This window comes from Lynx rufus, unplaced genomic scaffold (assembly GCF_022079265.1).
Source record: "Lynx rufus isolate CCGP_SWC_20201006 ecotype Redwood Valley unplaced genomic scaffold, mLynRuf1.p SCAF_16, whole genome shotgun sequence".
In the NCBI taxonomy this organism is placed as follows: Eukaryota; Metazoa; Chordata; class Mammalia; order Carnivora; family Felidae; genus Lynx; species Lynx rufus.
In genome coordinates, this window is record NW_025814830.1 from 45,945,223 (window position 1) to 45,968,498 (window position 23,276).

The window sequence follows — 23,276 nt, forward strand, 5'->3', positions numbered from 1 at the left end:
AATCCCTAAGGATTTTCTAAGAACACTAGAATTTGTTCCACCCCGGGGCAACCTCGAAAACCGGTAGGGGCACCTCTTAGGTTCATAGTATTTGCTGTAGGTATTCTGTTCAAACTGACACAGGTTACCCCATCCCGGTAACCACAAATGAAAAATGTTCTTGCTTTGAAAGCTTTTCTATGTCTGAGATTGCTTTAGATGCTCACATTGGCCGGCACTTCACTGTTTGACCCAAATGGTCAAATATTCTACCATTCTCCCCAACCAAAAAACAAAAAACAAAAACTGAAACCAAAAAACTACTACTAGTCTCTCCATTCATAATCACTCCAGTTCTGAGAATAGCCTGGAAAAATCTCTTCAAATCAAGAATGTGAATGACATAATCCTTAATAAATTCAAAATATTCCAACTACTTACGGGAAAATCTTTCAATAATTAATTTCACTTCAATGCCAACTCATTTACTCTATACCTGCAATACCTAGGGAGGTATATTGAAAAAGCAAGTTAAGAGTAAGTTACAACTGAATGAAGTTGAGTATTTAGCATCCACTGAAGGACATGAAGGTAAAAGTCCAGTGCAGAGTAGTCTTGCCCCAGTATAAAACACATCATTCTGGAGCTGACAAGGAAGTTAACAGCAGGACCACCAACACTGCCAGAATCAATCATTTCTACTGTCACATTAGGTCCCTGAAATATCATCTGGAAAGCTATTTCTAGCTAGCCCTACCCTGGAACAAATGACGGCCAGAAGAAACGCTCTGAACTGAGATCCCCTACCCGGCTCTCCTGGCAACGCCCTCACATCAGCTGCCTACGATGGAGGACTGAGCCCTCAGTACGAACCAATGACAGAAGCGGCAATAACCATTACCCCAGCCGACTGATCGCATCTTGTCCACAGCTTCATTGTCTGCTGACAGATTATCAATGTACAAACACACCTGGAACTCGTTTTTAAAAACGTGCTGCCCCTGCAATCTCCTAAAATAGTAACGAGACTGAAATACAGTACAGGAAACCCAGATTAGCCATGGTTAATGGGGAAAAGGCCTACAGGGGAAAAGGGAGGAAAGAGTCATCCAATTTCCCTAAAAAAATTACAAAATTCAAAATAGCTTTCAAAGAGTCCCTCATCAGTTATAAAGCTGAAGAGATACTTCTTACCCCCCAAAAAGTCCAACCAGGTGTGTAAGAAAGAATGGTGAAAGAAAGAAAGAAAGAATGTGTAAGAAAGAATAACACAGTGGCTGAGAGCTCAGGCTCGGGTCTCAAATGGATGTGGACTGGGATCCTGGCTCCGCCATCCATTATCTACGACATCTCCACAAGTTAACGGCACCTTCCTGGGCCTCAGTTCCCTGGTCTATGAAACGGGCACAGAGTTAGCACCCACCTCTTAAAGTATTTGCGTAGATTAAATAACACATATAAAACACTTACCACTGTGCCTTAAATTTGGTAATTTGTCAATAGGAGCTATTTATCCTTTTAAAAAAAGGTAAAGAACACTTAACATGCAGCATGAAAAGATAATACGTCTGATATTTAATCTAAAGAACTGGTCCCCAAAGGAAACTGACCTGGTCATTAAAGGGAAACGTGTCATCCCCGTTCCTGACTACGGGAACCCAGCAGGTGACATAAATAACGAAGCAGCTGAGTCGGGACCAGGAAAGGGCACACCCCATCTATTCTGCTCCGGCTGACTGCTGCTGTAAGAAAAGAGGGAGGGCAATGGCACGACTTCTCGTTTCTCAAGAAAAGCCAGGAACTCAGATTTTTATGTCAACTCTCCTGATTTTTAAATAATGGCCGAATAAAAACATCTACGGACAGACTTGGTCCACGAACTGCCAGTTTGTGAATGCCTGCCCTGGAATGGAGTCTCAAACTAGAAACTGAAGAAAAGCCCAGTAGTTATATAACCAAGGGACTTCAGCTCCCTAAAACAGCGTGTCTCAAAGGGCACACTGTTGGCATTTTGGAAAAGAAAATTCTTCTCTGTACAAACTGTCCTAAGCACTGCAGATATTTAGTATTCCTGAACCCCACCCACTAAGTACCAGTGGTCTCCTCAAGTCTTGTGACAACCAAAATATCTCACCACACATTTCTGAACACCTCCTGCTAGCAGCACCACAACCACTAAGAATAACAAAGTTAAATTCAAAAGTTAGTGGGAAGGTCAAGAACATCTATTTACAAACAGCAATAAAATAAGAACAGGGCCAGCCCTGAGTCTAAACTAAACTAAACTACAAATCCCAAATTATCATCAAACAGGAAATCTCACTAAGTAGAAAGCTTGGAGTTGGCTGTGGGAACAAATCAAAAGGCTTAAATCCCTCTCCCTACTTCTAGAATTAAGACAGAAGGAAACTGCCTCATTTTTTTTCTAGTCATCGCTTTAGCAGTATTAGTGAACTTCACAGTTTTCCACTGTCCTTGTTTCTAACAGCCGGAGCTTACGTACATAACAGTTCATGCTTCAAAGAAATTATCGTGGAAGAAATCTGGGCACCCACGGCACCCACCCTTCGGTAACATTCCTGGATTTTTCTCTTATTGCTCATTCTCCTATTCAAGAGCATGTCCAACCAACATGACCAAGCAATTCCACACCCAGATATATACCCAAGTGAAATAAAACCACACGTCCACACAAAAACCTGCACATGAATGTTCACAGACACGTTATTTTTAATAGCCAAAAAGTGGAAACAATTCTACGTCTATCAACTAACGAATGGATAAACAAAATGTGGTATATTCATACCATGGAGTACTATTCGACCATAAAAAGGAACACAGCACAGAAACATGAATGAAACTTGAAAACATTACACTAAGTCAAAGAAGCCAGACACAAAAGGGCAAATACTGTATGGCTCCAACTGTATAAAATATCCAAACAGGCAACCTAGACACACATAGATGGAGTGGTGGCTGCCGAGGTGTGTGGGAGAGAAATGGGAAGGGAGAGGGACTGCTTTTCTTTCCTGGGGTGATGGAAATTATCGTGGCTGCATAGCCTCGTGAGGGCACAACTCTGTGACCATGCTAAAAACCAGTGACGTGTAGAATTTAAACAGATGAGTAAATAAAAACAGCTTATAAAAGCGGTTTTTAAAAAGAAAAAGGGGCACCTGGGTGGCTCGGTCGGTTGAGTGTTCGACTTCAGCTCAGGTCATCATCTCAAGCCTTGTGACTTCAAGGCCCCATCAGGCTCTGTGTGGACAGCCCAGAGCCTGGAGCCTGCTTCGGAATCTGTGTCTCCCTCTCTCTCTGCCCCTCCCCTGCTCATGCTCTGTTTCTCTCTCTCTCTCTCTCTCTCTCTCTCTCAAATGTAAATAAACATTTAAAAATAAAAATAAATAAATAAATAAGGCACATCCAATTTTAAATCATTAAATTGACTAATACCGTTTGTTCTCCTAAAGACTAAACAATATCACAAACCATGTCTGCTGGAATACCCACTTTGCTCTAAGTATCTTAATTATTATTATAATAATTACAAATAAGCCCTTACTCATAATATTTACTCTTTCGAAACAAGCTGATTTTCCTCTTCTTGGAGTGGCCATTCTCTAGGCATTATTAGTAACCTCACTGTGTACCTCTGTCCACCAGGAACATGGGCACGTGCCCCCTGATCAGACATTTCACAAGGGCATCAAACCAGGAGGTAAAGTCAGATTTGTGAGGTAGCTGGTCGTTTTTATTGTTGTTGATATAAACACCTATGCAGTGAATAACTTGGAGGTCCTTTCTTCTCTGTTAGTGAAAACAACTGAAATCAGATCTAGCTTTGAAATGCTCAACATGAAAGCAATTCCTTTAAAAGTAAAAGGGCTTAAACACAGATGAACATAAGTCAGAGGTCTGATTGATCACTACGAGAGATTCGGATAAAAATTAAAAACATTTCCACCTAATATTGTGGTTATGCCTACTTTTGGTTACTTTAAGTGAAATGTTCAATGCTCTCTACCAGAATACTATGTATTAAAAAATGTAAAAACTTACAAGCCAACAAGGTCATGTTAATGTCAGCTCCTGTCCAAGAGGCTGGGAGAAGACGAGATCATCTGCTCAGGCAGGAAGAATGATGCATGGATTAAAGGCTCCTGGGGACCAACTGGTCAAACACACTGAACACGGACAAACCACAGGAACAGTCAGGAACAACTGTCTTCCCAGGTTTTTAGTCTGGGTCTTCTACCTTCAGCAGGACACTATGAGCAATTCTGACTCTTCTATCTCGGGGCAATCGTTGCTAAACTGGCACAATCCACGATGTCGAGGGAGACTTTCAATAGTAAGGTCTTTTTTTGTTTGTTTGTTTGTTTTCTCAATAGTCTCAGTAGAACAAGAAGACAAAACTATATGGGAAAACAATGTTTTTCACTCTTATGTTTTATTGTTTCAGGCCATTCTCAATCTATAAGGAGGCAACTAAATAGTAAGCCCTTAATAAAATAAGGTGATACCTTGCAGCTAGGATTATAAACCTGTACAAGTCTGAAAGCCCGCTAGCAACCTACTGCTGGAAGAGGTGAGTAATAAATGTTAGGGTTGAAAGCAAGTAGTAAATGTGGGGTTGAAGGCTGACCCAGCCAAATACCCATGAAAGCTGGATTCAAAGGGTCATCGGTGCTGGAATGAGGGCTAGGGCAGGAGACTGGGGGGGCTGGCAGGAGGAGCGGAGGGCAAGAAATGGATCAAGAGGTTAGAACAATAGAACTGTGGAAATTTAGACACGCTAAGCAGAGTACTGGGCTTTCTACAACCAACTGTAGAGAACGCTTATCATCTCTGATTCCTGCCTCTAATTAAAATTGGGTGTTTGGTTTACTTCATTCCCAAAGCACAAACTTTGGCTTTTTATAGCCCAAGCAGTGTGCTATTTTAAACATGTAGAGGAAATGCATTTTCAGTTACAAACATTTGCTCCTGTGAATCTGTTCTTACTTGCTAGCAAAGGATGTGAGACAGGATGTTTTACCCTCCTGCTCTGGTTTTCCTGTATTGCTTAAATCTGTTTAGAGAGAAGAAAAATAAACAAATAAAGTGTTTTTGTTGGACAAATCTATAAACTGAAGCAACTCCAAAAATGAAAATGAAAAACATCTGCAGAAAGTATTACAATAATTTTCTTTTAATCAACTGGATTATCCCTACAGATTCTTCTCCTGAAAAGACTTCCCATGCCAGGCACGCACGGCCGGCAACAGATACTAGTATCTGCACTGATAAAATGTGCCCACGTAGACCCTCCAGATCAGATGAATTCCTCTTGACCATCTTTTCCCAAGTACAATTACAACTGGAGAAGCTTTCTGAGATACATTTCAGGAAGATGATCATGCCAACCTTGAAGGCCATCTCCTGGATTTATTTAGAAATTCAAGGTGTACTACATCAGAATTAAATGTGTCCCCATTTTCACGTACAACTCTAAACACGTTGTTTACCCAGGCAGACGCATTCTTGTAATCTGTTACATTCCATTACAGCACTCAAAGAAACAGATTTTAATTAAATTTTACCTGACCCTTTCATAAGGGAGTCAGCAGTCTGTTCATCTAATGAAAAGCGTTTTACCTGTAGGCCCTTCCACATTCTGCCTGTACTTCTGTTCTCTGCCCCAGATGCTGTCATTTACGGACAGCCGGAGAGAGACCCTCTTCTTCTTCAAACCTAGTCAGGCTCCTTTGAGCCCTCTCCTCAGTGAGGCCTCAATCTCGGCTCCAATCTTTGTTGGGCTTGTATCTGAGCAATTTAGCCCAATTTCAGCAAGAATCCTGCTAGGCCAGCTTTAAGAGAATTCCCCACTCTTGGTATCTGATGAAGCTCTTCATTCCCCAGCCTTGATGTGTAAGCACTCGGCCTGCCTTCAGCAAGAATCCCGTTAGGTCGGCTTAGCGAGAATCTCCCTATCCCTGGTGTCTCTTAGTAATTCCATCCTCTGACACCCTCTCCACTGCCCTTATCCTGGCTCCCTGGCCATAAATTCCCAACTGTCTTTGCTGTACTGACAGCTGAGCCCAATCTCTCTACGTTATTGTGATAGTCTTGACACTTGCTGCAATAATCCCGAGTGAGTTTTCCTAACCATTTTAACAACTATCAGAATGGAATGCCCTGGTAAGAGATGGGAGAGAAGGAGGAGTGAGAGATCTGGGTATTTATGTCCCTGGCTTCCCCCTGGAGAATCCATTGCTCAAGTGAAGGTCTCAGCTCCCATCAAGAGGCCCTCCCTGCCTCCAGTATCAAAACTGTCCCCTTTTGCCCCCTTTAGGTCTAGGGGAGGTAATGGAGCCTCATTCTTACTAGCCCCAGGCTCACCATACTATTCCATCCCTGTGGTTTTTCATCACTTTGTGAGTTATTAAACTCTCCTCAAAGCATCCTACTTTGACAATGCCATCTGTTTCCTGCTGGGTCTCCCTGATACAGATACCATCTCAGCAATTTATCCTTGAGAGCTATTAGCTCTTTCTAAGAAAGGAAGGCATGGATATAGAATGCTGTGAGATTTCCATGAGTGACTTAGTGACTTAAACAAGATGACCCTGTTAAGCTCCCACTTTCTCCCTCCTCTAGTTATCTTCGTAATTATAGTAACAGAGTGTTTTCTGAAACACACACAGTTTCCAAGGAGAATCTCTAAGCATCAATAGGGGATTATTTAAAGAAATACCAAGCGATTAGAAGTAAAAATTGTGCTAGGTGAAATGAACTACGCTAGGACGCTAAGGTACAAGAAACTTTGCATTTCTACCTGGTACTTGATCCACAGGTAACTTTTACAGTAACAATAAATGCAAGAGACACCGTTTACTAATACCAGACATAAGCCTGGTAACCCAAGTAAAACCTGCAGAAGACTGTCTATGTAACTTGGGAGTATCTGTCAATTCAGATTATAGATTCTGAAATCAGTTCAGTGGCCCATGACATTTTAAGTGACACTTATTATACACAATCATGTAAAACAGAAAATCAGAATTCACCATACGTCGTACAGGTAAATATTTCACCAAACTTTATTTCACTTTCTTACACACCTATATTTACGAGCATAGTATAGAGTACTGTAAAATGTATTCCTTACTGTGAGTGGCAGTCAATAAAGTCTGAAAGCTACTGGTCTGAAGAGAATCCCTTTCAAACAATTTAACAATTATAAGGCTAAAAACATGCTGTTTCAGCCTAGAGCCTCACATTTTTTTAAATCTCAACCCGCACTAAAAATATCATTTGTCACTCAGCATAGTTGCATCAATAACCAAAATAAAAATTTTATGAAACAATACTTACCATGTAATACAGTATGATATTTTTTTTATCCCATTTTCTTTTTCTTTCTTTTTTTTTTTTTTTAAGTAGGCTCTTTGCTGGGTGTGGAGCCCAATGCGGGGCTTGAACTCATGACCCTGAGAGATCAAAACCTGAGCTGAGATCAAGAGTCAATTGCTTAAATGACTAAGCCACCCAGGAGCCCCAGTTTCTTTTGAACAATGATTACAAACCATAGCTTGAAAGCTACTGGCCTAAAATATTAACAGGGCCAGTGTGGAGAACTCTGCTCACATCACTCTGTTCACGTCGTTTCCGCCGTGGTAGCAAGCTCTCAAATCCCTTTCCTTCTCAGGTTTCGGTGTAACTGCTACATGACTTCTGGTACCCACTCACTCCAGTGGGAAACACATGGAATAAGGAGCAGATAAAGAGGCCGGGGCAGATGAGGCCGGGGCAGATGCGGCCACGGCCCGGCCACGTCCTCGTGCTCACCATCACGGCACACCTGGAGAGCAGGATCTTCCTCAAGCACCTGAGCTCACAGCCTGAGCGCGGTGGGCATGCAGAAGCAGCCCTGAGCCAGTGACAGGTGGAAGCCAGAGGGTAACTATTCCAGTCTCCTCGCCCTCTCTGAGCTGTTCACCACCATCCTGAGATGCCTAGCAAAACCAAGTGAGTACCAGCCACTACCGGCAGTAACCTGCTAGAACATACATCCCGGCCAGGCTGCATTCTCAGCCTTTCCCACCTCCTTCCAGAAGCCCTGGAGTCACCTCTCACATCAATGACTCGTACTCAAACCTTTGTCTCAGGGTCTGCTTCTGGGTAAACGCAACCTAGATGAGCACACACCCGGTTACACAGCACTGTCTGGGGCCAGGGCTGCAAAGATGAGAAAGGACCGTCCTAGAAAAGCCCATAGCCTGATAAGAAAACCGACAATTTTTGTTTTTTAATGTAAAAACCCAGACAAAACTTTACAGTTCATAGCGACGAGACAGGTAGGTATGTCTAGGGAGGGAAGGAAGAAGTGACGGGCCGTGACCGAAGGGTTGGAGAAGCCCCTGGAAGTGACCTGTTCCACCTCAAACCCTCCAGGACACAGGCCTTCCCACAGAAGTCAGCGGCTGGCCGATGGGCACTGGCCCCAGGCCGGGATCCGCATTCCCGTGCCTGTATGCTAGCACCCTGCCTTCTCATATTGGCCATGATGCTTTACATCTTACATACATGTTAAGAGGAAGGGAATTTTTATTTCCTCCAAAGGAAAACATTCAACTCTTCAGCTAAAAATAACTCAAGTAATATGGAAAATATGAAGAAAGAAAAATTATTAAGTTCCTGACAACGCGTTAACAGAATTATTTGCAAATCAGCTTTGACCTTCCTATGTTCCTTTGAGGTCCTTGGGGGATGGGACCGAGTACTCTATGCCAATTTCCACTAGAAGTTCTAATAAACTGCTGATATTTTCATACAAAAATGATTTTTAAAAGTCAAGTCTACTACATGTTCAGCTCTGTGGTCAACACGGGAAATCAGCACTTTTTTCAGGCTGGAATCAAACGAGAAACCTAAGGCTAATTTTCCTTTGCATCTTCCATTTTGGCGACTATTTCAGGAAAGGCAAAGCGGCAGCAGAATTCCTGCTGTGGGGAAGCGAGTCCACAAGCTAAAGGGGGTCCGTGTCCTGAAAGCCGCTTCGCCAGCCGCCAGGCGCACCTGAGCCCGAGAGCAGGACACTCACCCGGACCCCGCAGGGAGTGACGGCACAGCTGCGGGGCCAGCCGCCTGTGGCTTTTCTTTCTCGTTTTGCTTGAAGAAAGATTTGGCTTCTTTAGATGTTGCATCCACTTCCTTAGTCACCCTACAAGGAAGCAGATGTCAAGCTTACAAGAAGAATAAAAAGAGAGAAACAAAATCTAAGGGGAATAAATGACACTAAGAAAGGAAAACACCCACTGAGCTTACGATGAGTTCTGGCTACTGAGTGAGGTTTCTGATTCAAGTCCACTACAACAGTTCTAAAGAAAGGCATTTTTCCCTTACTAAGTGAACAACGAATGTACCTCATGTCCCTAAAATCCCCTCCATTACTTCTGCCAGAAGGCCACACGCTCCCGCAGTCACTGCTGACTCACAGCCCCTGTGGCTACCGACGTGATGGCTGAGAAGGCTCTGCCACTCACCTCACGTGGAGATGAGGACTCCTATTTAAACGTCTAGTAAAAGTTGGAATAGGGAGATGGAATATTCGGGAGGAAAACACTACATTATTTCAAGAAGAGCAACAGTATAAACAATTGGAAATACTCCGCAGAATGCTCCTATTTTACAGCTAAAATAACTGAAAGATGAAACAAAATACCTTAAAACTGGCTAGATCAACACCCATTTGGGAGTGGAAAAAAGCTACAGGATTGAGAATCCTGTCCAATTTCAAACCTGGAAAAATGGTCCTCAACAAAACTGAGTCCTAAAAGGATCAAATAAGGTTATCTACACTGTCTGAAATCTCCGCTAAAGAGAGAAGTGTCTAATGCCTGCTCAGTCTTGCCAAGTCAATAAAAACATCTGAGGAATTTTGTTTAAATTCCAATCTATCTGTAGGAGGGCCCAAGATTAAGGTCATCGTACTCTAAATGTTCAACCAGGTCCTCCAGTAAACTGGCCAAGAATAATGGCAGGTGAATCCAATAAATTCCATCTTTGCAGGAATGTAAGCCTGTCTCTTCTCTCCTTCCATCCAGGCTTCTTGGGAGCAGAAGCAAGTTTTCTTATTGAGAGTCATCTCATTCCTGCATTCAGTGCTGTGTCACCTACTCAAGCGGCACCGAGTAGGAGTTGGAGAGTTTTGTATTGAGAATCTTCACCAGGAAAGACTGGCAAGTTAATCTTGAGGGGTGACTTAAAGCAACAGTACCTTCTGTTACTCTTCTGCCCACATTCTTGCGATGGCTCAGTATTACTCAGAGGATCAAATATAAATTGCCAAACCTCCCATTCAATACCCTCCAAAATCTGGTCCTACCTTACTCTTTATCAGGCTTAATGGGTGTGTGTGTCTCTCTACTCTCCCAATGAACTTCTCAGTAATGAGAGTCAAGAGTCAAAAACAGGACGGAGAATTTATACCACAGATTAGATCATCATTCAGCAAATATACACTCCTTTCCTGTGAAGCAAGAAGAAACTTGTCTAACCCCCTGATGTTGAGCTTGGGCACACGCTTCAATGGTCAATGAGATGTCTGACAGAAAAAGGTTTAACGTGTCTGTGCTCTTTCACTTGCCCCTTGAGTTCCCCGCGTTTGGCCCCATAAGAAGAATACGCCTCAAGCTGGTCCAAGATGGCTGAAAGACACACTGCAGATCTGAATCCAACAAGCAGCTTAGAGCCAAATCTAGATCAGCTGAACCCCAGATACACAGAAACACACAGGCAACAAACAAACGCTTGTTGTATACCAGAGTTTTGGGGATGGTTTGTCACACAGCGTTTCTGTTGCAATGGCTGACACATTTACATTTCATGAGCAAGAAACAGGAAATCTAAGGAGTTAAGTCACTTTTCCAAGACTGTCCAGAGATTAAGCAGCAATGCTAGAGAAAACTCCATACTAGACTCTGTTTCTCAAAGATGGTTGCCACAACCCATTCTACATGCTCTTCCAAAACCCGACATCACCTCAACGAGAAGGGAGGTATAGGGCACCCCCTCCTTTTAATCAGGTGGGCCTTTGTGCTGCCAATTTACAGAGTTCGGTGGAGGTGGCACTACATGACTCCTGAGGCTAGCTGAGAAGATGACACAGCTCTTACCTGGCGCTCTCTCTTGAGAATGCAACCTCTAAACCTCAAGTTACCATGCAAGATACCTGGCTCCTCTGGTCCACCACGCTACGCAGAACATACAGGAAGACCACACAGAAAGGGATGCCTGAAGAGCGTGCTCCCGTCCAGGCCTGAGACATGAGAACAAGGAAACTTTCGAGGTGGCTTCATATCCAGCCACTAACTACAACTGCTTGACACCCTGCGCGAGAGCTGCCTGAGCCCAGCTATCCTCCAGAACTATGAGAAATTACAATAAAACAATTGTTTTATGCCACTAAACTGTGAAGTAATTCCTTACACTGCTATAGAGGCAACCAAAACAAACCCACACCCAAACCTAAACCTTAATGCAGAGTCCCAGGGTACTGGACTAAAAAGAGTTGCTTTGCATCTCCTTGCCCTGGGTAGAATCTGGGGGCAGACCTGAGATGGCTCATTAAGAACAAGTGGATACTCAGCACGCCTGGGTGGCTCAGTCGGTAAAGCGTCTGACTTCCACTCAGGTCATGATCTCACGGCTCGTGGGTTCGAGCCCCATAGTGGGCTCTGTGCTGACAGCTCAGAGCCTGGAGCCTGCTTCAGATTCTGTGTCTCCCTCTCTCTCTGCCCTCCCCCCACTCATCTTCTCTTCCTCTCTCAAAAATAAACATTAAAAAAAATTTTTTTTTAAGGAACAAGCAGATACTTGCACTTAGAAATGATGGTCTGAACACACACTTGATTCTCCACTCCCTACTACACAGTGGTAAATAAATTTACAAAGGGCAAAATTACACAAGGATACGATGAAAAGATGCAACAGAAAAAAGATGCCACTCAAATTTTCTAAAGGTAGAAAGTAAAGAAACAAGTAGAAATTGGCTTTGGTTTTTGTTTTCTCTGACCTAAGCCTATAGCCATACGGAACGGCGAACAAGCAAGCCGATTTGTACCACGCTATTCCAGAATGGCTCAGTAAATTGAAATACCAGGAACCTTTGAAGGGAGAAGGAGAGGAGCAGGGCTAACATGAGTTGCAAGTCTGTATCAGGAGCAACTAGATCCCAGATCCCCTTCTTGAACCTCATACCATATGCTGTCCCCCATCCAACCTGGCAAAACCCCATTACTCGTTGGAGAAATGAAAACCACAGAATTTCCAAACTCACTGGGCAGGGCTGAAGTCTCACTGTGAAAACAGGGTAATTAAATGAAAATCTATTTATTCACTCTTCCCTTACCACAGCAACCTCGAAAGCTCCACACGGCTGAGTTAGTTACAGGATGGAGGGCTGCCCACGTGGACTGGACTTGGCACCAGTAAGAAATATGTATATAGAGCTGACCTTCGAACAACATGGGGTTAGGAGCACCGACCCCCCACACACCTGAAAATATACGTATAAGCTCTTACTTCCCCAAACTTAACTACTAATAGCCTACTGTTGGTAGGAGGCCTTACTGATAACATAAACGATTTCACACATTTTGTGTATTACACCATTTTCTTATAATAAAGTAAGCTAAAGAGAAAAAAATTACAAAAATCACACAAGAAAAAATACACACTGAAGCGGACCCACACTTCAAACCTGTGCTGTTCAAAGGGTCAACTGTACTGTGTTAAGCTGCTGAGTTTCTGGGTTTGTTTCCACAGCATAGCCTAGCATAGCTTCATGATTATTATCAACTGAATAGGAATTTCAGAAAAAGAGAAAATACGTTAGAGGTTGTCAACAAAAAAAGAAACTTTACTACTGACTTCCCACAGCATAGCTGACATCGCAAATTTTAAGATCCACATCAAGGCACATCACTGTAAGATCTCAGAATGTGCACAATAACAGATGAAGATCAAGCGGTCCAAGCTATAAGGAAAGTAAAAGAAGCCTTTATGCAAAGCATGTTTTGTTTTGTTCACTTGTTTTACCACAGCAATGACAAAGCTCTTGCCGTGGCCACCTAAAGCAATTTGGTCAACAGTTTCTGAAAAGCAACCTAGACCCTAGATCCAGGCGCTGTGTTAGATATGGAATGTATAAATAAAAATATATGCATAGTCTCTGCCCTTTAGGGGCTCACAGTCCATCAGGACAGCCAACCATGAAATAAATCATGACAACACAGGATATATAGTAAGTTCCACAAAGAAACCATGAAAAAAGCATAGCCTATGGGAGTATCTCTGTTAGTTTCTTAATGCCAAGGTCCTTTCCACAGTCACAAAGAAATGACATCTATAAACTGTTATGTTTCTCTCAGGGACTTTAGGAATCAACAAGATAAAACATAAGCAGACTTTTACTCTTCATTGATAGTTATGTCTGGAAGAAATCCATTTTTTTAAAAATTCTTTTTAATGTTTATTTTTCAAAGAGAGAGACAGAGCACGAATGGGGGAGGCGCAGAGAGAGGGAGACACAAGATCTGAAGCAGGCTCCAGGCTCCTAGATGTCAGCACAGAGCCTGACGCGGGGCTCGAACTCGTGAATGGCGAGATCATGACCTGAGCCGAAGTCAGATGTTTAACTCACTAAGCCACCCACGTGCCCCTGGAAGAAATCCATTTTTAATAATCAGTAAGAACTTCAGCTCTCAAAATATCTTCTTCAAGGAAGAGAACAGTTAGGGGTGCCTGGGTGGCTCAGTCAGTTAAGCATCCAATTCTGGGTCTCCACTCAGGTCATGATCTCACAGAGGCCAAGCCCCTAACAGGCTCTACACTGACAGCCAGGGAGCCTGCTTGGGATTCTCTCTTTCTCTGCCCCTCCACAGCTCACGTACACAAACTGTCTTAAAACAAATAAATAGGGGCACCTGGGTGGCTCAGTTAGTTAAGCGTCTAACTTCATCTCAGGTCATGATCTCATGGTTCGTGAGTTCGAGCCCCGTGTCAGGCTCTGTGCTAACAGGTCAGAGCCTGGAGCTTCAAATTCTGGGTCTCTCTCTCTCTCTCTCTCTGCCCCTCCCCCACTCATGCTGTCTCTGTGTCTCAAAAATAAACATTAAAAAAATTAAATAAACTTAAAAAAAAAAGGACAACAGTTAAATTATAGACCACTTCAAATATACAAGAGGGAACCCTGACAGGAAACACCCACTATTAGCAATAGTCAGTTCAAGCGTTATCAGCAGAAATGTCATTTTAACTTCATTTCACTTCCTCAGAACTTCCTAAAAAGTCTTTATTTAGGCAGAAACTTTCCATGACTGGCCTTTTCCAAAAGGTGAATCATTTGGGAAAGTCTGAGCTAACTGGCTCAGCTGGTTATATGATACAGAAGAATAAAAACTACTATTTTCCTGGGGTGCCTGGGTGGCTGAGTCAGTTAAATGTCCAACTTCCGCTCAGGTCATGATCTCGAGACTTGTTGAGTTCGAGCCCCACATCAAGCTCTGTGCTACAGCTCAGAGCCTGAAGCATGCTTCAGAATGAATCAATCAATCTCTCTCTCTCTCTCTCTCACTCTGTCACTCTCTCTCACTCTGCCTCCCCCACTGATGCTTTGCCTCTCTCTCAAAAATAAATAAACATTAAAAAACAAACAAACAATTTTTCCTCATTCCTAAAGGATTACAAGCTACACATTTTTCAAGGGCAAAGAAAACAAAACAAAAAGATAAAAATCCAAAGCTTAATCATTAAGACATAATTAAACATAAAAAACTAACTTTGTGCTAACACTACCTTATGCTTACACTTACAAATTCTTACAGTCATCACTAGCTCTTTCTCACATTTCTTAGATGCAGTAATGCTCTTAACTTGATACAAAGGGAAAAAGAAAAAGCAGAATAATGACATCAAGGGATTAAAAGATATGCTCAAATCCATATGTCAGGTTTGCATCTGGCTGTCAATTATAATTCAGGCCTCCCAAATTCCTGTGTGAGGACTTCTTACAATACCTAAATTTTAAGTGTAAATAATCTAAGTTAAAAAAAATCCTGCCAAATGCCAATTATTAACAGGGTTTTATTTTCTTTAGGAGGAAGGAGTTATAGAGAACGTTTGCTTGTCCCATTACGTATCTCTGCAATATACATTTTTTAAGTAAAAAATGTACATTACTTCTGAATATGAAATGTATACATGAGAATGTATACATTTGTAGGGGGAAATAAAGGTGCTTCCCTGAGCAATTTCTTTGTTTCTTTTTTTTTAAAAGACATCATGCTGCCCTCTTCTGACAAATGATAGAAATAGCAGATTCCCAAATACCTATCCAGTACTTAAAATTCCCATCCCTTTGCTTTACAAAATGAAATAGGAAATTTGTGTCATTAATATAAATACTAATACATTCACAAAATTTATTTGATCAGAAAATTTAATGATTTCTCATAACAACAGTTATTTACCAGCTTTTCTTACTCCCTGTGTAGGGCTGATCATAAAGCTGTAAATCTTTCCTGGCTACCCTATATGACACATGGGAAATAATACAAGCCAAGAAAGAGTTCTAAAACTTTTTATATATTCCTAATGGTGTATCAAACAGTTTCTGCATTATTTTGTACAATTTCCAAACCATTAAAGGCTTACTGTCAGTGTTCTGCTACCCTCTACTGGAGAACTCTATATATAGTTTCCAGTGTGATTTCTGGCAGCAAAATAACATTACTAATTCACATCAACAAGAATTATCTAATGGATCCCAAAATGATTGATTATCAGGGAAATGAGTGTCTTTACAATGGAGAATTCTGATAGATATTGCCTAAGTGGTCTAACTTACTGTTATTGATGTACTAGGAAGAAAAACATCACCTAGCATTTTTGTCTAGGTGACGAATCTGAAGCCTATCATGAGTAAACTATGCAAAATTCCAAACTAAGGACCATCCTGCAAAACAGATGGACTCTTAAAAACATACAATTGGGGCGCCTGGGTGGCGTAGTCGGTTAAGCGTCCGACTTCAGCCAGGTCACGATCTCGCGGTCCGGGAGTTCGAGCCCCGCGTCAGGCTCTGGGCTGATGGCTCGGAGCCTGGAGCCTGTTTCCGATTCTGTGTCTCCCTCTCTCTCTGCCCCTCCCCCGTTCATGCTCTGTCTCTCTCTGTCCCAAAAATAAATAAACGTTGAAAAAAAAAATTTAAAAAAAAAAAAAAAAAAGAAAACAAAGCTTTTCTGAATGCAGCAGTAGTAAACCACGTGATGATGGAAGCAATTCCAAAGAAACAAGGCCAATCGAAGGTCAAACTGCTTTTATTTTATGAGCACTCATACACGGAGTTTGGTTTTTGATCATGTAGTTCTAAAACCATAGTGAGCTCTTTGCAGATGTTTTGGCTAATGAGGCAACGAATTCATCAAAACTTCATTGGTATTTATATACAAATCATAAATCCAAAATCAAAAGAATTCTTTGAAAGAAAGAGTACTGACCTAAAAAGCCAATAGAAACAGGTGCCAAACTCCATACATTAACGTTAATCAGTGTATTGTAGTCCTCCAAGAAAGAAGCACTTTTGGTTAACTAAAGAAGAATGAGCCACCGCCAAGACATCAGTCAGACTTTATGGAAGATGTCTGCTTGGAAAGCTTGGTGAATCTGTGATAAAGAAGGTGATTCAAGTACAACTTTCCAATAACACCACAGCTTGAAGGCTTCAAGATCTAGCTTATGATAGTGAGAATGATAATAAAGTTAGCAAAATGTTTTTTCAATGCATTTGAAGAATGCCAGGTTATTATTAACATGAAAATTATGATACATGTGTGATTTAAACATAGGGTGATGCAAAGGATTCTTTTATCAGTTTCTGGTTGACAAACATTAACTGACACCAATCTGTAAATAAAACTAAGATTGCACTGTTAACAATGTGATTTGGAATTTAAGTGTATCGAACAGTATGTTCTAATGGCACAGCTGCAAGACAGGAGAACAGATTAGATTAAGGAGCTTGTGCTAGAACATAAAATTAACATACTGCTTCCTTCACTGAGAAAAATCCTGCCACCAAAACAAACAACTCCACTGTTCTTAGTACAGCAGTAAAAATTGTAAATTATGTAAGGCTAATGCACTACATTTTTTCAATGCCTGTCTTTATATGTGTTAAGCTGAAAGCTGACCGGAAATGTACATATGTTATATCGCGTGCTGAGGTACAATGGTTATGAAAGAGAAAAATGCTGTTGACAAGATGAGCTTCAGAATAAACTTAGTGTCTTTAAAAGAAAAACACCAGTTGGTCTCCAATTTTAAAGATCTCAATCAGACAGTATAACTTGGCTTATTTGTCTGACCTTTTGTATTTTTAATAATCTTAGTACTTCCATGCAAGGAAATGATTCAACATGATTTCAGTAGCAAATAAATTATAAATAAAAACGAAAGCCAGAAGCCTGGAAGAACAGTTTCTACAGATTAACATGTCTCACTGAAAGTTCTGAATTCCATTTTCTGTCAAAAGAATAGCCAGACACAGGGAATTCATGCATGCAGAATTCCTGTTTTCCACTGAAATATAACTTAAATTTAATTATAACCTGACAGGACAAATTGTTGGAATCGGCTACTGATGAAGCATTAAAGATAAACTTTGAAAATACAGTATCACTGACTTCATTCTGTATAAACGTAAAAATAAAAATCTTGAACTTAACTGAAACAGTTTTAAAATCTATATTTCCATCCTCACGAGAATATCTGTGAGATGGGTTTATGATGAGGATTATTAAGAAAAAGAAAGAAAGACAGGGCGCCTGGGTGGCTCAGTCGGTTAAGCGTCCAACTTCGGCTCAGGCCATGATCTCACAGGATGTGGGTTCGAAACTTGCGCCGGGCTCTATGCTGACAGCTCAGAGCCTAGAGTCTGCTTTGGATTCTGTGTCTCCCTCTCTCTCTGCTCCTACCCCACTCACGCTGTCTCTCTCTCTCTCAAAAATAAACATAAAAAAAAAACAACCCACAGAATTTACATATCCATTATCCTCCAGTAGTGCGAACATGTATCCATCATAGACACAATAAATTAACAAAGAAATGAGCTATTTTGTCACATTAAAAACTAAAAATTAATATATACAAGTATGTATTCAAGGTGTGCATCTAGATGTTAAGTATTGAGAACTGATATTTTACTCCTGGCTTTTTGTTTTGTTTTTATTATAGAATAATGTAAACGTATAAACAGAACAGTGATTCCCTGTACTAATTATTTATACTCCCACCTTCAATAAACAGCATGCAGAACTATATAAATCTCTTCCTATTCCTATCTGATGTTCATTTAGACTATATTTATTGAAATGTATATTTGTATCTGTTGAATCTCATTGTTAAAAATTTGGGCTTGTATTTTCTCTTTTAAATTTATTTTTCTAGCAATTCCTTTTTATTGTGTTTTATAAGAGTATTGGTCTGCAGCAAGTTGAAAATTGTATATCAGCATCCTTCACCACAGATTTAGATAATAATGTGCATTAATGTGAAATTTAGTGGATGTAACAGTTATGTTATACCATGAAGAAGAATGCCCGCGTTCTTAGGAAACTGTGCAGACATATTTAAGAGTGAAGCATCATGATGACTACAAGCAATTCTCAAATGGTTCAGCCAAAACAAAAAGACAATAATACAGATCTAGATGATGGAGACAGAGGCCACACATTAACAAGTGGTGAATGTGTATAATAGGTATACGGGTACTCATTGTAATACTAATTCTTGTAGCATAATGCTGTGTGAAATCTTTCAGAAGAAGTTGGGGAAAAATATTTTTAAAAAAATAAAAAGTTCTGCTCCACACAATTTATAAAACTAATAATGCCAAATTCTTTTTTCCAATATGAATTTTGGGGAGAAAATGGGAGAAATGACTCTTGCGAAAAATGACTCAGCCAAAGTCACAAGGCATGGCAATAAGTGGAACCAAATACTTAACTCTTTTTTTTTTTTTCTCTCAGACACTTCACAATACCTACAACTACATCATGTTCCCTGATAATTCATGGAACCACCACTTTCCTGGAGTGGAAAACAACTCTTTTAAAATATGATGATAGAGTAGAATGAGGCCAGATGTCTAACACCATTCAGAAAGATGCTCATTTTTAAACAAACTAGTTTCAAAGTCTGTAACGGTCACCTTACCTGACTTCTTCACCAGCAAAATCAAACACCTTGGTGATTTTAACTTTTTCAGTTTCTTTAGGTTTCTCCAGCTCTTCTGCTCTGACCAGCAATTTACTTGAACCCGTCCCTTCAGTCTTCCCTCCACTCTATGAAAAAGGTAAGAGATACCATCACAGTTTCACATAAGGATGAAACCTAAAAGAACCATCCCAACATGCTATTTTGGGCTATTCTGAAATGTTTCACCTCCAAACTGAAGACCTACTGGAAATCTATTTGATTAGAAAGGCTTGCTTTTTCTACCATAGGGAATGCTTTGCTTTTTACTCAGAATTCTTTTTAAAAGGCTTCCGGTCATGGGGTGCCTGGGTGGCTCAGTCGGTTGAGCGTTCAACTTCAGCTCATGATCTCACAGTTTGTGAGTTCAAGCCCCGCATTGGGCTCTGTGCTGTCAGCTTGGAGCCTGCTTTGGATTCTGTGTCTCCCTCTCTCTCTGCCCCTCCCCCACTTGCAGTCTGCCTCTCTCAATCTCTCAAAAATAAATAAATGGAAAAAAGGAAAAAAAAAAGGCATCTGGTCTGACTTCTGCTGTAAGCATCAAATCTCAGTTTGGAAATAAAAGTCTATCCGGGGAACTTAGGGTATTTCCGGAAAGTCTACACCTCGTTTGGCTATCGACTTACTTTAACTTGTGTATTTGGGGGCACTTTTGGCTTTGGTCCTACATCGTTGAGGAAGCTGGCCCAGAGCTCATCCTCCTTCTTCCTCCTCGCGTCGTCTGAGCCAACGTCCTTTTCCTGCTCCGCAGGTGCATCTCCATCCTCACTGCTACTTCCCTCGGAGTCCTGGTTGGCGTCCTCCTCGTCCTCTTCTGCTAATGAGAGGCCACCTTGTTTTCTCTTCCTAAATCACCAACAGTCACGAGGAAAAGGAAAGACAAGACAGATAATGTGAAATTATTTCAGCTATCCCCTCCTCGATTCCAAACATACTGTTGTAAATCCGAGAAAACTTTAAAATCTGAGGACTACTGATTAACACCCCACCACCCTCCTGGGGAAGGCAAGGGAGGTAAGCTGAGATTCTGTGGAAGGAAAGAATTGAGCTCATACAGTTAGCAATTTCCCCAAACACTGAGACTCAAAATATAGTGATTTACTTCTAAATCAGGACCAGCTATTTTCACGAAGAAAACACCCAAAATCACCTCACAGAATCAATCTGTCCAGGAAGTGTGTTCCAAGAACATATACTCCAATTGGAGAACATGTTCTATTGAGGAGAGCATCAAATTTATTGGCACTGTTTCTTCCTAGAGTTCTCAGGAGGTAAAAAAAAAAAAAAAAAAAAATCCATGTTTTTTCCCACTTTCTGAAAATATGAAAGCTGGCATACAGAAAAACTCAAGGACCAGAGAACTGGGCCCAAGACCTAAAAGAGTGAATTGCTTCTTAGACTATTCTGACTTCAACTTTCATTATGAAAATTCTTTTTTCCTTTTTTATAAATGATAATCTACTTTTTGGCTTCAATGCCCAAAAAGAAATAAATACTAATCAAAGAGAGATAAAAGATTTCTATGGAAGATTCTCTTATCTGAGCTAAATAGCCTGTCAAAATTTTCATAATTTGGTGGCAGCGGGGGTGTAATTCAGTAGCAGGCCTATGGAATGCAATTTGCTAATATTTATTAAAAAAATTTTTTTACTGTACAAACCCTGGATCAAACGATTCTACTTCTACAGATCTGTTTCACAGATATACTTGTACCTGTACAAAAAGACGTTAACAAAGAATACTCACTGCAGTCTTGTTTGCTGTAGGAAAGACAAGGTATAATCTAAATGTCCTTCAAAAAGGGAATGCTTAAAACAAGGTGTAACCACCTAATGTAACACTATGCAGTCACTAAAAAGAAGGTATAGCTAACTGTACTGCTGTGCTATCACCTGCAAGATGTGAGACAGTGAAAACAAGAAACCATACACAGAGGATGCCACTCTTTGTTTTGTGGGGTCTTTTGTGTTTAATCCTAAATGTCACCAAATGTTTCCCTTTGGAAAGACAAAGATAAGAAACCCTGGTAGTAAGAACTCATCAGACCAATCCCAGACATCAGAAAAGCTGTGACAACAGCCCCTGACTTCCGAGGGCCTTGAGGGCAGCATCACCTGGATGGAATGCTCTGAGCCTTTCTTTTTTTCCCTTTGGTTTTCTGTGTCTGCTCTTCACCATCCACTTCATCTTCCTTCACTAATTCATTTACATCATCTTCACTATACTCTCCACCTGAAATCACACACATAATAGGGTGGTCAGACACATCGAGACAAGACATTTTCATTAAAAATAAAGTCTAGTAGTTTCCTCTATTCTTGGTCTAACTAAAATATCATTTCCTTAGGGAAGTCTTCCCTATTCTAGGCCTCCAGATCATCCATATTTCCCTCCATAAGTCAACCTGCTTATATTTGATGTTTGCAATATCTATTATGCTCTCCACACTATGAGGACACAGATCTGGTTTGTTAAGTCTTTGCTGAATGAATGAATGAATGAATGAATGAATGAATAGAAATTCCAATTTTACTACTGTACTGTTCAAAGAAGAAATTACTGTTCCCACCACAACTTGGGTATCTTTCAAAAGTAATCAAAAGAGGGGCACCTGGGTGGCTCAGTAGGTTAAGCGTCTGACTTCAGCTCAGGTCATGATCTCACAGTTAGTGGATTCGAGCCCCATGTTGGGCTCTGTGCTGACAGCTCACAGCCTGAAACTTACTTCAGATTCTGTGTCTCCATTTCCCTCTGCCTCTCCCCCACTTGTGCTCTGTCTCTGTCTCTCAAAAAAAAAAAAAAAAAAAAAAAAAGTAATCAAAAGAGACCTTGACAAAAAAGAGGCCTAAAGACTTCCAGGTAGACACAGCAGAAAGAACAAACATGTCTAGGGATGTCTAGGCAGCTCAGTCAGTGAGTGTCCAACTCTTGATTTCAACTCAGGTCACGATCCCACAGTTCATGGATTGAGCCCCGTGTCTGGCTCAGAGCCTGCCTGGGATTCTCTCTCTCCCTCTGTGCTTTTCCCCTGCTCACATGTGCACACGTTCTCTCAGTAAATAAACATTTAAAAAAAAAAAAGTCCAGTTCCCATCCTCAGACACTGACATTCAGGGGTTCCCAAAGAGAAGGTGTTACCTGGATGCCCAGGATGACCACGCTCTATAGGCATCAGTCAATAAATCCTATCCATATGTAGATTTAAGTAGTTTTCTTTTTTACTTCATGTAAACTTTTATTTGAAGCATAACACACACACTGAAAAGCACACAAATCTACTGTACAGCTCAATGAAATTATACAAAGAGAACACACTTGTATAACCAGACCTAGCTCAAAAACCAGAACACGAACCAGCATCCCAGAAGGCCCCTTGTGCCCTGTTCCGGGCATTGGCCACCACCCCGTCCCAAGGACCATCGTGACTCCTAACACCACAGATCAGGTTTGCCTGGTTTCCACCCTTCAACAAACAGAAGCCTACAATTTGACTCCTGAGTGTCCAGCTTCTCTCACTCAACATGCTGTGAGTAGGTCACCTACTGTAGCTCAGTTTATTCACTCCCATTCTGAAGTAGTGTTTCACCGCATGACTGGACCATGATGTATTTATCCATTCTCCTGCTGATGAACAGTGAGGTTGTTTCCAGTTTGGGACTATTACAAATAGTACTGTTTTAAATATTCCTGTACATCCAATCAGCTTTTAAATATTTCACTCACAAAGAACCAAGGAACACCAAACATTTGAGGAAAGACTCCAATATGAAAGGCAAGACTGAAAACATGAAAGTCATTTAGAGATAACACAATAAGAAAAAAAAAAAGCCTTTATAAAATCTTCAAAAAGATAAAAGAACGTATTCCCATCACGACATAATGACTTCAGCATTTTTCAAAAATCTTTAAAAAAACCTAGGGATTCCTGGGTGGCTCAGTCAGTAGTTGAGTGTCCGACTTTGGCTCAGGTCATGATCTCACAGTACGACAGTGCAGAGCC

General features: G+C 41.0%; 1 protein-coding gene across 1 annotated transcript in view; it reads right to left on the reverse strand.

Annotated features, from left to right (window-relative positions):
• Positions 1-23,276, reverse strand: part of CFDP1 (craniofacial development protein 1) — a 120,747-nt gene that overhangs the window by 90,143 nt on the left and 7,328 nt on the right. The window contains exons 2-5 of the mRNA XM_047078781.1: positions 21,391-21,508; positions 19,903-20,122; positions 19,238-19,365; positions 9,065-9,184 (exon numbers count right to left, since the gene is read on the reverse strand). Coding sequence (XP_046934737.1) covers positions 9,065-9,184; positions 19,238-19,365; positions 19,903-20,122; positions 21,391-21,508 — 586 coding nt within the window. The remainder of the gene's footprint in view (positions 1-9,064; positions 9,185-19,237; positions 19,366-19,902; positions 20,123-21,390; positions 21,509-23,276) is intronic.